The sequence below is a fragment of the Equus asinus genome, chromosome 3, assembly GCF_041296235.1.
Source record: "Equus asinus isolate D_3611 breed Donkey chromosome 3, EquAss-T2T_v2, whole genome shotgun sequence".
In the NCBI taxonomy this organism is placed as follows: Eukaryota; Metazoa; Chordata; class Mammalia; order Perissodactyla; family Equidae; genus Equus; species Equus asinus.
Window position 1 is genome coordinate 159,503,005 of NC_091792.1, and position 18,030 is coordinate 159,521,034.

General features: G+C 44.8%; 1 protein-coding gene across 1 annotated transcript; it reads right to left on the reverse strand.

Annotated features, from left to right (window-relative positions):
* Positions 1 to 860: 860 nt before the first annotated feature.
* LOC106842004 (uncharacterized) lies at positions 861 to 3,895 on the reverse strand. The gene is made up of 2 exons (XM_014858319.3): positions 3,063 to 3,895; positions 861 to 2,584 (listed from the first exon to the last, which is right to left on the reverse strand). The coding sequence occupies exons 1-2, from the start codon at positions 3,893 to 3,895 to the stop codon at positions 2,461 to 2,463; spliced, it is 957 nt and encodes a 318-aa protein (XP_014713805.2). The 3' UTR covers positions 861 to 2,460.
* Between the last annotated feature and the right edge of the window lie 14,135 nt (positions 3,896 to 18,030).

An 18,030-nucleotide genomic window follows, 5' to 3' on the forward strand; every position in this document is an offset into this window, starting at 1 on the left:
ACAGAAATCAATAACAATATCTAGAAAAGCACTCAACTTTTAACAATTAACTAGCACACTTCTAATCATAAGGGAATCACAAGCAATTTCAAATCACAAGGGAAATTAGAAAAATATTTTTAACTGAATAGTAATGAAAATACAGTAGGTCAAAAACTGTGGTATATAGCTTAACTTCTTCTAGAGATAAATTTATAATTTAAAATGCTTATACTAGAAAAGATGGTTTGAAACGAACGATCCAGGCCAGGCCTCCATATTAAGAAGCTAGAAAATAAAGAGAAAATTAAACCTAAATAGAAGGAGGGAAATAAAAATAAAAGTGGAAATTCATCAAACAGAGAACAGCCAAACCACAGGAAAAAACAAGAGCCAAAAGTTGGTTTTTGAAAAAGGTTAATGAAATGTATCAACGCTTAGTAAGACTAATGAAGAGTAGAGAGAAAACACAAACTACCAATATCAGGAATATTATTACAGAGCCCACAGATATTTAGAGGATATCAAGAGAATAGTATCAGCAACTTAATAACAACAAATTTGACAACTTACATAAAATGGAAAACGTCCTTTAAAAACACAACAAAAATTGCACAAGAGGAAAGAGAAAGTCTAAATAGCCCTATGTTGATTTAAAAAAACTGAATAATTAAGAACCTTTAAGGGGAGTGTGCTGATGTCTACAACTTACTTAGGAATGCACCAAAAAAAAGATGGAGTGATGGATAGATAGATGGGTTTCTGATAAGGAAAGTATAATAAAATGTTAATCTAAGAAATGGACATGATTGTCATACAATTCTGTCCATTTTTCTTTCTATTTTTTTAAAATTGTTCTTTTCTTTTCTTTTATGCTTTTTGGTGAGGAAGATTGGCTCCGAGCTAACATCTATTGCCAATTTTCCTCTTTTTTATTACCCTCCCGCAAAGCCCCAGTACAGTTATATATCCTAGCTGTAGGTCATTCTAGTTCTATGTGGGACGCCACTACAGCATGGCTCCATAAGCGGCATATAGGTCTGCGCCCAGGACCCAAACCGGCGAACCCCAGGCCACCAAAGTGGAGCATGTGAACTTAACTACTTGGCCACAGGGCTGGCCCTCTGTCCATTTTTCTGAGTGGCTGAAATTTTTCATAATAAAACTTTAAGTAAAAAGCCAGCATTTTCTGTAAACTTACCCACAAATAAAACTCCAGCACCATATGGTGGTGGAGTAAATCAAACACGTAAGGAAAAAATAATGCCATTCTTACACAAACTTTTTCAGAAAATAAAGATGGAATACTGTTCAACTTATTTTATAAGGCCTGCGTAACTCTGATACCAAAACCTAACAAGAACATCATGAGAAAAGAAAATTACAGACCCATGTCTTTGTGAACATAGGTGGAAAAATCCTTAGCAAAATATTACTAAACTGAATAACACATCATGAACAAGTATGACTTATTCTAGGAATGCAAGGTTGGTTTAACATTTGAAAAGCAAGCCTTGTAATTCACCACATTAACAAAATAAAGGAGAAAAATCTTGCAAATATCTCAACAAATGCAGAGACAGCATTTGTCAAAATTCAATACCTGTTTATAATTAAAAACCCTAAACAAATTAAAAGTAAAAGGGAACTTCCTGAATTTGATAAAAGGCATCTACGAAAAATCTATAGCTAACATCATACTCATTGGTGAAAGACTTGAGTATCTTCCCCTAAGATCAGGAATAAGGAAATGCTGCTCTCATAGCTTCTTTTCAACATTATACTGGAGGTTCTAGCTGGAGGAATAAATAAGAAAAAGAAATAAAAGGCATACAAATTAGAGAGCAAGAAGTAAACCGCTTTTGTTCACAGAAAAGGTGATTGTGAACATACAAAGTCCTAAGGAATTTCTTTACAAAGCTATTAGACTAATAAGTGAGTTTAGCACGGCTGCAGGCTACAGATACAAACATCGATTATATTTCCATACAGTACCAACAAACAACCGGAAAATTAATACAGTGAGGATTAAACTTCATAAAGGATGCACTAGCCTTCTCCAAGGAGAGACCACGTTCATAAGTGGCAAGACTCAATATTGATTGATAACATGTCAATTCTTTTCAAGTTGATCTATAGATCAATGCCATCTCAATCAAAATTTCAGCAGGCTTTTTTGGGTACAAACTGACAAGCTGATTTAAAATTTGCATGGAAATGCAAAAGATCTGAAATAATCAAAACAATGTTAGACAAAAACAAAGTTGGAAGATTTACACTATCTGACCTCAAGACTGTCTATGAAGCTGCAGGAATCTAGATGATGTAAACATATCCGTCAACGGAATCATTCAGAGTCTAGCAATAGACCCAGCTCTGTTCAGTGAGTTGTTTTTCGACAAAGGCACCAGAAAAATTCAGTGGTGGAAGGGACAGACTTTGAACAAATGGTGCTGGAACAACGCGATGCTCTAACTCCTGTCACGCACAACGATGAATCTGAGATGGATCAAAGACCCAACGGAACCACAGCCGCTGGAGCAGGATGTGGGAGACTGTCTTCATGACCTTGGGGAGATTTCGCAGGACACAATAAGCTCTAGCCCTAAAAGAAAAATAAGCTGGATCATTTTGATCTCATCAAAGGGAAGATCCCCGCCTACCACAGACACCGTTAACTTCCACTCCCCACGCTGTATTGTCCCCAGCTCTAGACGCCCTCATGGCTCCCCGCCTGCGAACAACGGAAAACCAGACCAGACCCGTCAAACGACCGTTTCGGGACACCGGACCGCAGTTCTGAGACGACAGCCTCGGGAGGCCTGGCTCTCCGCCCGCCGCCGGCCGGCCTCGGCGCCCCGGGGCACCCCTCAGACCGCAGCGCCGCCCGGAGGAGGCCCCCTGCGGGCCCAGCCGTGGGTGGGCTCCGGGCCCTGGGTGGAAAGACGCTCGGATCTGAGCATCAGGGCTGCGAGCCGGGCTGGGCTGCCTCTTTCAGGGGGAAGTACACTGAAGGTGGGGCGCAAAGTCTGGAGTGTAGGTGTCCCCTCCCCCTGACGCGCTGAGGCCCGCCGCTTGCAAACCTCAGCTTCCCTCCTCCCAGGTGGCCGCTGCTCCCCCGGCCGGCTCCGGCGGGCAGCGTTATTATTCTCGGCTGTAACCTCAGCAGCTGCCCATTAAAATTCCATTCGTTTCGACGGCTTGAGCTGCAGTTGACCCTTCTAATTATTGTGAAATTAAAATTGCGCCTGTAATTTAAGGATAATTGCAGGAGATGCCAGCTGGCACCCCGGGGAGCCGCACTCTTCCGGAGCAGAACTTGGAAAGTCTCTCGAAAGTTCTCTGAACAGGAAAAGACGAAGGCGTTTCGGAAACGAGGGAGGCGGGGGTCAGGCACCAGCTGGGATCTGAACTCCCCGTCCGCGGGCCCTGGGGGACTCGTGGTGCGCGTGCGCCGCGTCCCGCCCTCAAACCGGCCCCGAGCGCAGGGGAGAACCGGCCGCGCCCGCTGCCGGCCCGCGGGAGCGAGGCCTCGGGAGCAGCCGGGGGCCCCAGCGCGGCGGGCAGAGCCAGCACCGAGCCCCAGCTCCCCCGGCTGTCCCGGGGCTCCCGCGCCCAGCGTCCTCCTGGCCTCCCTCCTCCGACCCGGGGACTGTGTGCGCGCACGGCGCGCGGGGGCATCAGGGCCTGGCCTCTGCCCGGCACCCCGCAGCCGGCGGCAGAGCCGGGACCCAGGCACACGGAAGACGCGCGCCCGCCCGGCCGCCAGCCTGCCCCTGCCTAGCGACACGGGCCACCGGGCCGCTCCCCCTGCCACCCACGCCTGCGTCACCGCCGCCCCCACCGCCACCTCACGCCCCCGCCTCGCGCCCCACGTCACCTCACGCCCCTCGTCCCTGCCACCCCCACGTGACATTACGACCCACGTCACCTCACGCCCGACGCCCCCGCCTCCCGCCCCCCCGAACCCCACGGCCCCTCGCGCCCCACGTCACCTCACGCCCCGCGTCCCTGCCACCCCCACGTCACCTCACGTCCCCGCCCCGCCTCGCTCCCCCGCGGCCCCCACGTCACCTCACGCCCCGCCTCGCCTCACGTCACCTCACGCCCCGCGTCCCCGCCGCCCCCAGGCTGACGCCGCGGGTGGTCCCGCCTGCCGCCCGCGCTGGGCGCTCCTCAGGCGGGACTGTGTCGCGTTCGGCTCTGTCCCTCGGGGTCAGCACGCCGCCCCAGGAGGGTCCCCGCAGCTGGCGCGCAGCGGAACTCGGGGAATGACCCTGGGCGTGTGCCCGAGGACTGGACACCCGGGCCCGCCGCCGCCTGGGGACAGCCGGCCGGGCTCCCGTCGCACGCAGGCCGAGGCAGGCGCCGCCCCGCGCCCAGGCTCCCCGGGCCGCCTGCCTCCTGTCGCCCCCGCGCGCCGAGGCCGCCGCGTGCCCCTCGCCGTCTGCGCTGACGCCCGGCTCGTCGGCGAGGGCAGCCCGACCACACGGCTCCCGCCAGGTGACGGCCGCCAGCTTTCCCGCCGCGGCGGGTGGTCCTCACGGCCCCCGCCCGGTTCCGCGGCGCCGGGAGCTGCCGTGCCGGCTGCCGTCCCGGTTCTGGTACTGGACTCTGACAGACCTGGGCTCGGCGGCGGAGGACAGGCCGGACACGGCCCCGCGTGGGGCGGGACGGGCCTTCTCTCCCGCCGGGGAAGCCGGGCCGGGCCGCAGCCAGCCGGGCAGTCAGCCCCGGGCTGCCGCTCTGCTCTGGCCGGCTTGAGGCTTTCGTCCTCGCTGAGCCTCACGGTCCTGGAAGGCTGCGGAGAGCCAGACATCTCCTCCATCTCCTCTGTGGCTGGGCAGGAAGCAGGAGAAAGTGGGAACATGGCAAGAAAGCCCATATGCCTGCTTCCTTTCTTAAGGAGGCGGCCCAGAATTTGCACCCAAATGCCTCAGATCTCTCACAGCTGTCTTATGTTAATGAGGTCGCTTTGGGAAAGCACCGGAGGATGGGGGCTGGTGACCCCTGGAGCCAGCCATGCGATTAGAGGGTTGGAACTTCCTGGCCACCCGCCTGCGCCACCTCCAGGGAGGGGAGAGGGGCTGGAGACTGCGGTCAGCCGCGGACGGCTGGTGATGTAATGAAAATGATTGTATTGAGGTGATAATGGCTTATAACGGTGTGTAATTTCAGGTGTACGTTATTGTCTATCAGCTTCTGTATAGACTGCATCATGCTCACCACCAGTAGTATAATTTTTTTTTTTTTTTTTTTTGGTGAGCAAGATTGTCCCTGAGTTAACATCTGTGCCAGTCCTCCTCTATGCTGCATATGTGACACCGCCAAAATATGGCTTGATGAGTGGTGTGTAGGTCTGTGCCAGGAATCTGAACCCGCAAACCTGGGGCCACCAAAGCGGAGAGCACAAAGTCAACCACTGCATCAGCAGGCCAGCCCACGAATAGTCTGATTTTTATCCATCACCATATCAATGTGCCCCTTTACCCCCTTCACCCACCCCTCCACTGCCTTCCCCTCTGGTAACCACTAATCTGTTCTCTTTGTGTGTTTATCTTCCACATGCGTGAAACCATATGGTGTTTGTCTTTCTCTGTCTGGCTTATTTCATTTAACATAATAGCGTGAAGGTCCATCCATATTGTTGCAAATGGGACAATTTTGTCTTTTTTATGGCTGAGTAGTGTTCCATCGTATATATATATACCACATAGTCTTTATCATTCATCAGTCAGTGGAGACTTGGGTTGCTTCCACGTCTTCGCTGTTGTGAATAGTGCTGCAATGAACACGGGGGTGCATGAGTCTCTTTGAATTGTTGATTTCATGTTATTTGGATAGATACCCAGTAGTGGGATGGTTGGATCATATGGTATTTTTAATTTTTAAAGAAATCTGCATACTGTTTTCCATAGTGGCTGCACCAGTTTGTGCCGGGGTCCCGCCCCGGCGGAGTCCAGGTTCCTGAGGGATGGACGGCGTCGGCGCAATGAGGGGAAAATAAAGGGGACGTGAGACTTGGGTTGGTGTTAGCAAGTCCAACTTTACTGTGCACGAGTGTCGTTTATATATTTTTCAGGATTAGTACAGAAATAGTTCTACAAATAATCTCAGAGAGATAAGGAAGTAAAGAACGAGCACAAGAATATTTATTAGCATTCCATTCTATAGAGCATAAGGTTAATGATCGTCTTCTCCGCAATTAACTAGTGTTTGTTGTCTCTAAGCTAAAGGAGATAGGTACCTAGGCGTCTGCTGTGATTCATGGTAAAGTTAAATCAAAGAGAGAAGGTCCAGGCCTCCGGACAGGACAGCAGTCCGTCTGGTTACATCCTGGTGGAGCCATCCCTGCCTCCCTCAATCATTTACGCCATTAGTGTAGACGGTTAATGGGAACAAAAGGCGACTCCAGGGTGTCTTATCCCCAGGGCTATCTGCATTCTCAGCGGGCAGTTAAACATCTTTACCTTTTCGCGCCCTTTAGGGGGTGGAAGCGTTCCTTTGTCTTTTAGATTGTAGAGCTAACAGTCCCTTAAGCACACTGCCGGAGAAAGTATCACTTTGTTAGTAAAGTAAAGGGATGAAAAGCTAAGCTAAACTATATATCTTCAAGAATGAAAAACAGAAATAAGTATAGACAAACTTGCTAGAAAGCATGCATATAATTCAGAAAATATGAAGGGTGTCAGCCAGCCATTCTTCACCGAGGGGCATCCCTGCACCCCTCGGCCCTTCTACTCATCAATTATTTATTATTTATTGCTTTTAGGAGAAAACTTCTATAACATTTTAACAGAAAGCAGAAGGTCAAGAATAATATATAGATACTTCTTGATCATCCAATTAACCAACAAACTTAGAAGGACGATGCATACATATTTAGACAAAGAACTGGAGGGAGAAGGAAACATTAACCAGACGGAGGCCATAAACCTAATTCGACATCTTATCTGGGCAGGATTCCTTTCTGCTTGTCTCAAATGGGACTGTGTGCTCCTCCAATAATTAACTGAAAAATATCTTGAAAGTTACCTGCAGGTGGTCACATTCTCTTACCATATCTAATTTTCCCGGGAGGTAGTGCCTCCCAAGCAGCCACCCAAAGGAGTGAAAACTGGAGGTTAAGAAAGGAAAAGGAATGAAGGGCAATTAGAAGCAGCACAGGTTTCAGAACTGTGTGAGGGGCTGGCCGGTTATTCTTCACCAAGGGGCGACCCTGCACCCCTAGGCGTTACTCGGCTGGACCCTGTCAAACAGCCGATCAAATGATGTAGCCACGGCTCCCAGCAAGTTTGCATTCCCATCAGCAGTGGATGAGGGTTCCCTTTTCTCCACACCCTCTCCAACATTTGTCATTTTTTGTCTGGGTAATTATAGCCATTCTAACAGGTGAAAGGTGATATCTCATTCTAGTTCCGATTTGCATTTCCCTAATAATTAGTGATGTTGAACATCTTTCATGTGTCTGTTGGCCATCTATAAGTCTTCTTTGGAAAAATGTCTGTTCAGATCCTCTGCCCATTTTTTGCTCAGGTTGTTTGTTTTTTTGTTGTTGAGTTGTATCAATTCTTTATATATTTTGGAAATTAACCCCTTGTTGGATATATGATTTGCAAATATTTTCTTCCAGTTGGTGGGTTGTCTTTTCATTTTGATCCTGGTTTCCTTTGTCTTGCGGAAACTCTTTAGTCTGATGTAGTCCCTTTTGTTTATTTTTTCTTTTGTTTCCCATGCCTGAGTAGATGTGGTATTCAACAGGATGCTGCTAAGAATGATGTCAAAGACTATACTGTCTATATTTTCTTCTAGGAGTTCTATGGTTTGAGGTCTTACATTCAAGTCTTTAATCCATTTTGAGTTGATTTTTGTGTATGGTGCAAGATAATGGTCTACTTTCATTCTTTTGCATGTGGCTTTTTGGTTTCCCCAACACCGTGTATTGGAGAGACTTTCCTTTCTCCATTGTATGTTTTTGGTTCCTTTGTTGAAGTTTAGCTGTCCATAGATGTGGTTTTGTTTCTGGGATTTCAATTCTGTTCCATTGATCTGTGTGTCTGTTTTGGTGCCAGTACCATGCTGTTTTGAATACGATAGCTTTGTGGTATATTTTGAAGTCAGGGATTGTGATGCCTCCAGCTTTGTTCTTTTTTTCTCAGGATTGCCTTCATTCTTCAGGGTCTTTGGTTGCCCCATATGAACTTTAGGATTCTTTGTTCTATTTCTGTGAAGAATGTCATTGGGATTCTGGTTGGGATTGCACTGAATCTGTAGATTGCTTTAGGTAATATGGACATTTTAACTAAGTTTATTCTTCCAATCCATGAGCATGGAATGTCTTTCCATTTTTTTATGTCATGTTTGATTTCTTTCGATAATGTCTTAGAGTGTTCAGTGTCTAGGTCTTTCACCTCCTTGGTTAAGTTTATTCCCAGATATTTTATTCTTTTTGTTGGGATTGTAAGTGGGATTGTATTCTTGAGTTCTCTTCCTGCTAGTTTGTTATTAATGTATGGAAATGAAACTGATTTTTATAAGTTGATTTTGTACCCTGTAATTTGCTGTAGTTGTTGATTATTTCTAAGAGTTTTCTGGTGGATTCTTAAGGGTACCTATATATAGGATCATGTCATCTGTAAACAGTGAGAGTTTCACTTCTTCCTTTCAAAGCTGGATAGCTTTTCTTTCTCTTGCCTAATTTCTCTGGCCAAAACTTCCAGTACTGGGTTGAATAAGAGCAGTGAGAGTGGACACCCTTGTCTTGTTCCTATTCTCAGCAGGATGGCTTTCAGTTTTTCACCATTGAACATGATGTGGGCTGTGGGTTTGTCATATATGGCCTTTATTATATTGATGTACTTTCCTTCTGTACCCATTTTGATAGTTTTTATCATAAATGGACATTGGCTCTTGTCAAATGCTTTCTCTGCATCTACTGAGATGATCATGTGGTTCTTATTCCTCATTTTGTTGATGTAGTGTATCACGTTGATTGATTTGTGGATGTTGAACCATCTCTGTGTCCCTGGTATAAATCCCACTTGATCATGATGTACGATCTTTTTGAAGTATTGCTGTATTTGGTTTGTCAATATTTTGTTGAGGATTTTTGCATCTATGTTCATTAGAAATGTTGTCCTGTAATTTTCCTTCTTTGTGTTGTCCTTGTCTGGCTTTGGAATCAGGGTGATGTTGGCTTCATAGAATGAGTTAGGAAGCATTCCATCTTCTTCAATTTTTTGGAATAGTTTGAGGAAGATAGGTATTAAATCTTCTTTGAATGTTTGGTAGAATTCTCCAGAGAAGCCATCTGGTCCTGGACTTTTGTTTTTTGGGAGGTTTTTGATTACTTTACTTGTGATTGGTCTGTTCAGATTCTCCATTTCTTCTTGATTCAGTTTTGTGAGATTGTAAGAGTCTAAGAATTTATCCATTTCTTCTAGGTTATCCAATTTGTTGGCATATAGTCTTTCATAGTATTCTCTTATAATCCTTTGTATTTCTATGGTATCCATTGTCTTTTCTCCCCTTTATTTCTAATTTTATTTATTTGAGCCTTCTCTTTTTCTTAGTGAGTCTGGCTAAGGATTTGTCAGTTTTGTTTATCTTCTCAAAGAACCAGCTCTTAGTTTCATTGATCCTTTCTACTGTTTTGTTGTTGTTGTTGTTCTCTATTTCATTTATTTCTGCTCTAACTTTTATTATTTCCTGCCTTCTGCTGACTTTTGGCTTTGTTTGTTCTTTTTCTAGTTTTGTTAGGTATAGTTTAAGATTACTTATTTGAGACTTTTCTTGTTTGTTGAGGTGGGCCTGTATTGCTATGAATTTCCCTCTTAGAGCAGCTTTTGTTGCATCTCCTAAGAGTTGGTATGATGTGTTTTCATTTTCATTTGTATCCAGATTTTTTTTTTATTTCTCCTTTGATTTCTTCATTGATCCAGTGCTTGTTCAGTAGCATGTTGTTTAGTCTCCACATATTTGTGACTTTCCCAGATTTTTTCTTGTAGTTGATTTCTACTTTCATAGCATTGTGGTCAGAAAAGATGCTTGATATGATTTAAATCTTCTCAAATGTATCAAGGCTTGCCTTGTTTCCCAACATTTAGTCTATTTTTGAGAATTTTCCACGTGCACTTGAGAAGAATGTGTATTTTGCTGTTTTGGGATGGAATGTTCTATAGATATCTATTTAGTCCATCTTGTCTAGTTTTTCATTTAGTCCCACTATTTCCTTGTTGACTTTCTGTCTGGATGATCTATCCATTGATGTCAGTGGGGTGTTTAGGTCCCCTACTATTATTGTGGTGCTGTCAATTTCTTCCTTTAGGTCTGGTAATAGTTGCTTTATATACTTTGGTGCTCCTGTGTTAGGTGCATACATATTCACAAGCATTATGTCCTCCTGGTAGAATGGCCCCTTTATCATTATATACTGCCCCTCTTTGTCGCTCATCGCCTTTTTTATCTTGAAGTCTGCTTTGCCAGATAGAAGTATGGCAACACCTGCTTTCTTTTGCTTGTTGTTTGCTTGGAGTATTGTCTTCCATCCCTTCACTCTGAGTCTGTGTTTGTCTTTAGAGCCGTGTTTCCTGGAGGCAGCATATTGTTGGGTCTTGTTTTTTAATGTATCAGCCACTCTGTGCCTTTTGGAGTATTTAACCCATTTACATTTAGAGTGATTATTAATATGCGAGGGCTTAATACTGCCATTTTATCTCTTGTTTTCCAGTTGTTCTATATTTCCCTTGTTTCTCTTCCCATGTATTTCTGACTGCCATTTCAGTTTGCTTATTTTCTATGATGGTTTTCTCTTTATTTATGATTTGTGGCTCTGCTCTGATTTTTTGTTTAGTGGTTACCGTGAGGTTTGTATAAGAGATCTCATAGATGAAATAATCCATTTTCTGATAGCCTTTTATCTCCATTAACCTAAGCAGGCTCCATCCCTTTCTTCTTCCCCTTCGAATTGTTGTCATGAATTATTCTGTTTTGTGTTGTGAGTTTGTGATTAAAATGAAGTGCTTATAGTTATTTTTATGCTTTCCTTCCCTTTATCTTTTATGTTATAATAAGTGTTTGCTAACCTGTTCTGATAGGGAGCTGCAATTTTCTGATGTTGCCTGTCTATTTATCTGCTTGCTCAAGGCTTTGTAAAACTGCTTTTTTGTTTCAGATGTGAGGTCTTCCTTCATCATTACTTGGGAGGTGTAGTAGCAATGAATTCCCTCAGCTTTTGTTTATCTGGGAAAGCTTTTATTTCTCCATTGTATCTGAAGGATCGTTTTGCTGGATAGAGTATTCTTGGCTGAAAGTTTTTGTCTTTCAGTATTTTTAATATATCATTCCAATCTCTCCTAGCTGGTAAAGTTTCTGTTGAGAGATCTACTGAAAGCCTGATAGGGGTTCCTTTGTAGATTATTCTCTTCTGCCTTGCTGCCCTTGTTATTTTTTCTTTGTCATTGACTGCTGCTGGTTTTACTATTATATGCCTTGGAGAAGGTCTTTTTACATTGATGTAATTAGGAGTTCTGTTGGCTTCACGTACTTGTAAGTCCAGTTCCTTTCCCAGATTTGGGAAGTGCTCAGCTATTATTTCTTTGAACAAGCTCTCTGTCCCTTTCTCCCTCTGGAATAACTATGTTGCATTTCTTAATTGAGTTGGATATTTCCTAAAGAATTTCTTCATTTTTTTTTTTAAGTTTTAGTTCTTTCTCCTCCTCCACCTAAAGCATTTCTCTATTTCTGTCCTCTAAATTACTAATTCTGCCCTCCATAATGTCAGCTCTGTTTTTTAAGATTTCTAGATTGTTTTTTATCTCATTCATTGTGTTCTTCATCTCCAGAATTTCTGTTTGTTTGGTTTTTTTTTAAAGTTTCAGTTTGTTTTGTGAAATATTCCTTCTGCTCATTGATTTTATTCCTGAGTTCATTGAACTGTCTTTCTGGGTTTTCTTGTAACTCATTGAGTTTCTTTATGACAACTATTTGGAATTCTCTGTCATTTAGATTGTAATTTCTGTGACTTCAGGACTGGTTTCTGGAGACATCATTTTCCTTCTGCTCTGGAGTGTTAATATAGTTCTTCATGGTGTTTGATGAAGTGGTCCTTTGCCAGCACATAGTAGTAGTGTCAGGTTGCAGATTCCACCTGCCACCACTGGCGGGGGTTGGGGGAGGGGCAGGAGCTGTGTTTTCTGAACCTGCTGTGTCTGCTGGACATTGTGCAATAGGTTTTCTCTGCATTTGCCTGCTGGCTGCAGCCACTTGGTGAGTCACACATGCACATGCCGGTGCTCTGGTGCAGAACCACTGCCATGACTGGGGACTGGCCAAGCTGGTGTGCTAGGCGGGTGGAAGGGGCACTTTCTTTCACGTGCACAGGCCACTCTGCACTCACAGGCCATTCGCCTGGGCTGCTGCCCTTGGTGGGGGTACCCACATGGTGACTGAGCCATGCCCCTCAGTGTGGAGCACTCCCACGAGCCAAGCTGCAACTCTGAAAGTGAAAGCATTTGCGCACAGGCCTGCCTGCTCCCCACCTCCTCTTACAGTCATGTGCTGGCTCTGCGTGAGGGCCCACAACCTAGATTGCGGCTGCTGGGGGGTGGGGGAAAGGGATCTGCTCACCTCCTTCCACTGCTTCCTAGGGACCCAGTAGCTCCATCTTCAGATGTATGGCTGCATGGATCTCTCAGATGTCCTCTTGTGCTTTGTAGGGAATCCTCTGTTGGTTAATGAAGGTCTGTTTGGAGAGACTACAGGAACAGCTCACTCCACCATGATGCTGATGTCGCTCTAGTAGATTTTTTTAAACTTTTAGATTTCCTGGTTCTATGATCATGTCAGTGGCAAATAGAGACACTTGTTGCATCTCCTTCTCCAATATTTACATGCATTACTTTGTCCTTGGTTGAGCCGAGCACAACAATGCTGACCAACAGTGACAGCAGGAGTCCCACCACATCCCAGTTTTACTGGACTTGCCTGTCACATTTTGCCATTGAGCATGACATTTCCTGTTTGGGGTGGGTAAATAATCTTTGTCCCTTTCCCTGCAATTCCTATTATACCAGGAGCCTTTAAGGGGAAGAGTTGCGTAACTCAAACAGAGGACCCTTCTGAGGACGTAATCTGATGGCTCCCCCTCTGATTTGGTGAGTTATGCTGGTGGTCCTCTGACAGTGAGGGCCCTTGCTTTCTGAAAGAAGCCCTACTTGGTCATGGTGTCTTACATTTGCGAATATTTTATTTGGAAATTTATTTTTGTTTTGTACTTTAAAAAAATCAGGTTGGTATTAAGGCTTTGATTGGTTCATACATTAACTGGGGCCTTTTCATCTTTTTTAGGATCTGAGATAGTTTAAATAACATCTCAGGAAGGCATTTTGACAATACCTATCCTTTTGATCCTGCAATTCTGCATGTAGGTATTTATCATACAAAAATACTTGCTAGCAGTTCCTAAAAAAATTACACATAGAATTACCTTACGATCCAGCAATTCCACTTCTGGGTGTATACCCAAAAGAACTAAAAGCAGGGACTTGAACAGACATTTGTACATCAATGTCCATAGCAGCATTATTCACAATAAGCAAAAGTAGGGGGCAACCCAAGTGTCCATCAATGGATGGATAAGCAAAATATGATAGATACATGCAATGGAATATTATTCAGCCCTAAAAAGGAAGGAAATTCTGACACATGCTAATAACTTAGATGAACCTTGAAGACATCATGCTCAGTGAAATAAGCCAGTCACAAAAGGACAAATACCGTATGATTCCACTTGTATGAGGTCCTAGAGTGGTCACATCTGCAGAGACAGAAAGTAGATTGGGGGTTACCAGGGGCTGGGGGTGGGGTTGGGGCAATGGACAGTAGTTGTTTAATGTGCACCAAGTTTCAGTTTGGGAAGATGACAAAGTTCTGGAGATGGATGGTGGTGATGGTTTCACAACAATGTGAATGTACTTAATGCCACCGAACTAGACAATTAAAAATGGTTAAAACAGTGGATTTGTGTTATATGTATTTTATCACAATAAAAAAAATGTAGAAACACCAAAGATTTAGAACACTGAAAACCATTTATAAAAAGAATAACGCAGTCGAAAGGTTTATTATACCAGATCTCAAACTCACAGTAATCAAGACGGTATAGTGTTGATGTAAGGATAGACATCAGTGGACAAAATACAGACTCTGGACACACTTTGGGGCAATTGATTTTAGAGAAAGATTCCAAAACCATTCAACAGTGAAAGGAGAGCCTTTTCCACGAACAGTGCCGTGACGACAGATCTGCATGGGAACACGTAAATTGGGACCCCTCCCTCACATGTGAGCTATGGAGCATAATATGATGAGCTTTCCCCTTCTATACAACTTTTTCTCTCCACTAGAGTTAACAACTATTTTGTCTGACTAAAAAAAAAAGTACTGGCTGGTATCACAGTTCACATGGGGCTATCACTGCACCATTGTTTAGAGAAAGCCTGGAACAATCTATCCATCAGTAGGGGACCCATGACACTGTGCTGCTGCCGCCACACAGAACATGATTCTGACATTGAAAAGGAGGAGGGCATTCCGTCTGTATTAACAAGGAGCAAACTCAGAGGTATAGTGTGAAAACTAAACAGCAGGTTCAGAGCCACACGTACACAGGTCAGAAAAGCTGGGTGGGGGAGACACCTGTGCCAGCTGTTCTTCCCTGCAGACCACGTAACACACCCTGCTGGGTTAAGCTGAAAGGAGCCGTTGGAGAACAGCCATAGCTCCCAGGGTCTCTCCGAGGGTCAGAGACTCAGGTTTAGAGGTACACTCGCCGAAAGCTCTTTTCCAAAGAACAGTAACCAGCCAAGGATGGTGCGGCCCAGTTCCCAAACTGCAGGGCCTCTTCTGTGATCTCCCAGGACAGGCAGTCAAAGACCCAGGCACCACAGTCCGCCAGCCTGGCCAGCACCATGAGCGCCCCGACTCACCAGGGCCGAGCAGCCGGGCAGTGCAGTCTCCTCTTGCTCTGGCTCAATCTCAGCTGTGGTCAGGAAAACATCCCGACAAGGTCTAACAAGGTGTATGCCACTGCCCAAGTCCACAGAGACTCGGCACGCCTGGCCACCTGGTCCTAGGGAGCGGCCCTCACTCTGAAGGGCCCTCCTGACATGGCCCAGGCCACTGATGCCCCACAAGTGCCCCAGGCACAGGCCCCTGATTCTCATGGGTTCTCTCCTCCCTCCTTTCCCTATGGGCATGTCTGTTTCACCATACGGCCCGGTGGACCTGCTCCGTCCTGTTCCCCTGGTCTGACGACGTGATGGCATTACCGTGTGGATAAACGTGGCTCTCATGGATGATGAGATGATGCGGGTCCCTGGGAACAAACAGTGGTGTAGAGCAAGTTGCTGAAGAGCCTTGAAGGAAAGCACTGAAGTTAGCTAGTGCCCTGCAGGGCACAACCAAGTGTCATCGGTGTTCTCTGCTCACAGGACAGAGAGAAGTGCCAGGTGGTGTGCTGTGTATGGTTGCAGGGGTGTTGATTTGCTCCAGTTCCTAAACCTCATATGGGACAGTGGCTGCAAATGGCATCCCCACTGGGCTGAGCTGATAGGGATCACCTTTGTTTTCAAAGACCCATCTGTCTTGCACAAGCCAAACCGAGATGTGCCAGGAATCCACAATCCTGCAGTTTTCAAGGCTTTTATCTTGGAAGGTGGGGCAGTTCCAGGGGCCAAGTGAGGGATTGGGCCAGTTCTTTGGCCCAATTATAGCTTCAGAAACTGAGTAGGTAACCTCAGGACGGGTGCAGGGGCCCACTGGGCCCACGTGAGACCAAGCCGGGCTGGGACTGCACGTAGCCCTCTCCCCCATAAGCCCCACTCCACGTGTGGATCTCTGTGGTGTTCCGAGTGCTGGCGATGGTTGTGGTAGTGTCCTGCGTCCTCTCCACCACAGACTTGCAGCAAAAATGCCAGCTTTGTTTAAGAACGTCCTTGACAAAGCAGTAACAATGATTAATTTGATTAAATCTTGGCCCATGAGTACATGTCTTTTTAATATATTGTGATAAAATGGAAAGTGACATAGAGTACTTCTGTTCCATCCCCATGTATGGCGGTTGTTTGAGGAGAAGCATGTGTACAATTGTTTGAGTAGCCAGCTGAAATAGATATAAAACATTTTTTTTAATGGAACACAATTTTTACTTGAAAGAAGGACTGACAGACATTCCAGTTATTCAGACTTGGGTACCTGGCAGACATTTTCTTGAAAATGAACAAAGCGAGCCTGTCCCTTCAAGGAAAACAACTGATGATATTTGTGACCAATCATAAAATTCAAGATTTCCTGCACAAACTGTAATTTTGAAAAGCTTGCATCCGCCACCATGAGCTTCACCACTTCTCAAAGTAGACTTTGCTGCCGAGATTGATTGTGATATGCACAACGGTGGGTTTTCGGTACTGTTTAGTGAACTGCGCCATTTGGAAGACCTGCGTAACTCAGTGAACAAGATTTTCCAAATGCCCAGCGTGTGCTGTTATAAAAGCACGCGTGGATAAAGATGCACTGAAGTGCAAGATGGACCAGCGATGCTAAGGAGACACAGAAGCGAAAGCTCACTGATGTGGTTTCAGAGTCCACGTTGCAACTACCCTTTAAGGAACCACTATTTGTCAAATTTCTGTGCAGTATCGAGGAAGAACGTCCACAACGATCTGCAGATGTTATTAAAATATTCCTTTCTTTTCCAAATACAAACCCACGGGAGCTGGATTTCCGAAGACGCTCATGATCTACAGCCAAACAACATCCAACAGCAGACTGAGTGCAGGAGCAGCGATGGGAGCCCGGCCGACTTCTCTGACACCAGAGACTGAGGAAATGTAACACAATGCCCCTCTCCTCGCCACAACATTTTGTTTTGGAAAACATATTTTTCATGCAATTGTTATTCACGTTAACAGGTAATGGGTGTTTTATTTTGAAATGAATAAATATTTTTTAAAACAGGTTTCAGTTCTAATAAGGTAATCTAACAGGTACTAATACTGGTAGTTAGAACCCACACAAACAAAAGCTCTTTGGCATCTTCAATAATTTTAGGATTGTAACAGGGTCCTGAGACCACAGTCTGAGATCTGCTACCCTGGAGGGGGCACACGTAGAAATGGAGAGCTGAGCTGGAGCGTGTGTTTCTTCAGCTTTACAAGATAATGCCAAACTGTCCCTCGAGATGGATGTGCCAGTTTACGCTCCCACCAGCAGTGCCTGAGTTTCTGTTTCCTGACCTTCCCAACTTCCATACCGACAGAGGGCACACCAATCTCACGAGGATGAAATGGCAGGTCCGGGTTTCATTCTGCAGCCCCCATGCTTCAGGAGGCTGAGGTGTCTGCCTGCGTTTACTGGCCTCGGACCTTTTGCCCCATTCCTTTTCATACGAATTTAAAAATAATTTCGACCATTTCAAAACATACAAAAAACACGTTACAGAGAGTATAGTTGGAATTACATTAATAAAACGATGACATTTTACTTTATTTTGGTGCTTTTAGGAGTATGCTAAATTTCTCCCCATGATCAGGTATCATTTTAGATTTTTCAATAAAACTGAATAGTCTTCTTCACGTAGATCCTACAGCTTTCTGGTTAAAGTCACTCCTACATATTCTACAGTTTTAAATCATAACTGTGAATGGAATATTTTTCCATTCTCATATTTAACAGGTTTAAAGAACTCTTGATCTTTTGTATAGTTGGTTTTCTGGGTATACAAAAATATTATCCGAAAATAAAGGTAATTTTCATTTCTTCGTTTCATCTCTTATTCTGCGTACGTCATCTGTCTTAATGCGTTAGCTATAAACGTCAAAACAACGTTAAATAGTAATGGTGACATTGAGCACGTGTCTGGCTCCTGATTTTGGTTTTCGGTGTTAGCATGTTGTTTTGCTGAATCTTATCAAATATCTTGACATTTACTGAAATAGTCGCTTTTTCCTCCTTAATTGACCAATAACTACAGAAGAAAACAGAAAGTCGTTG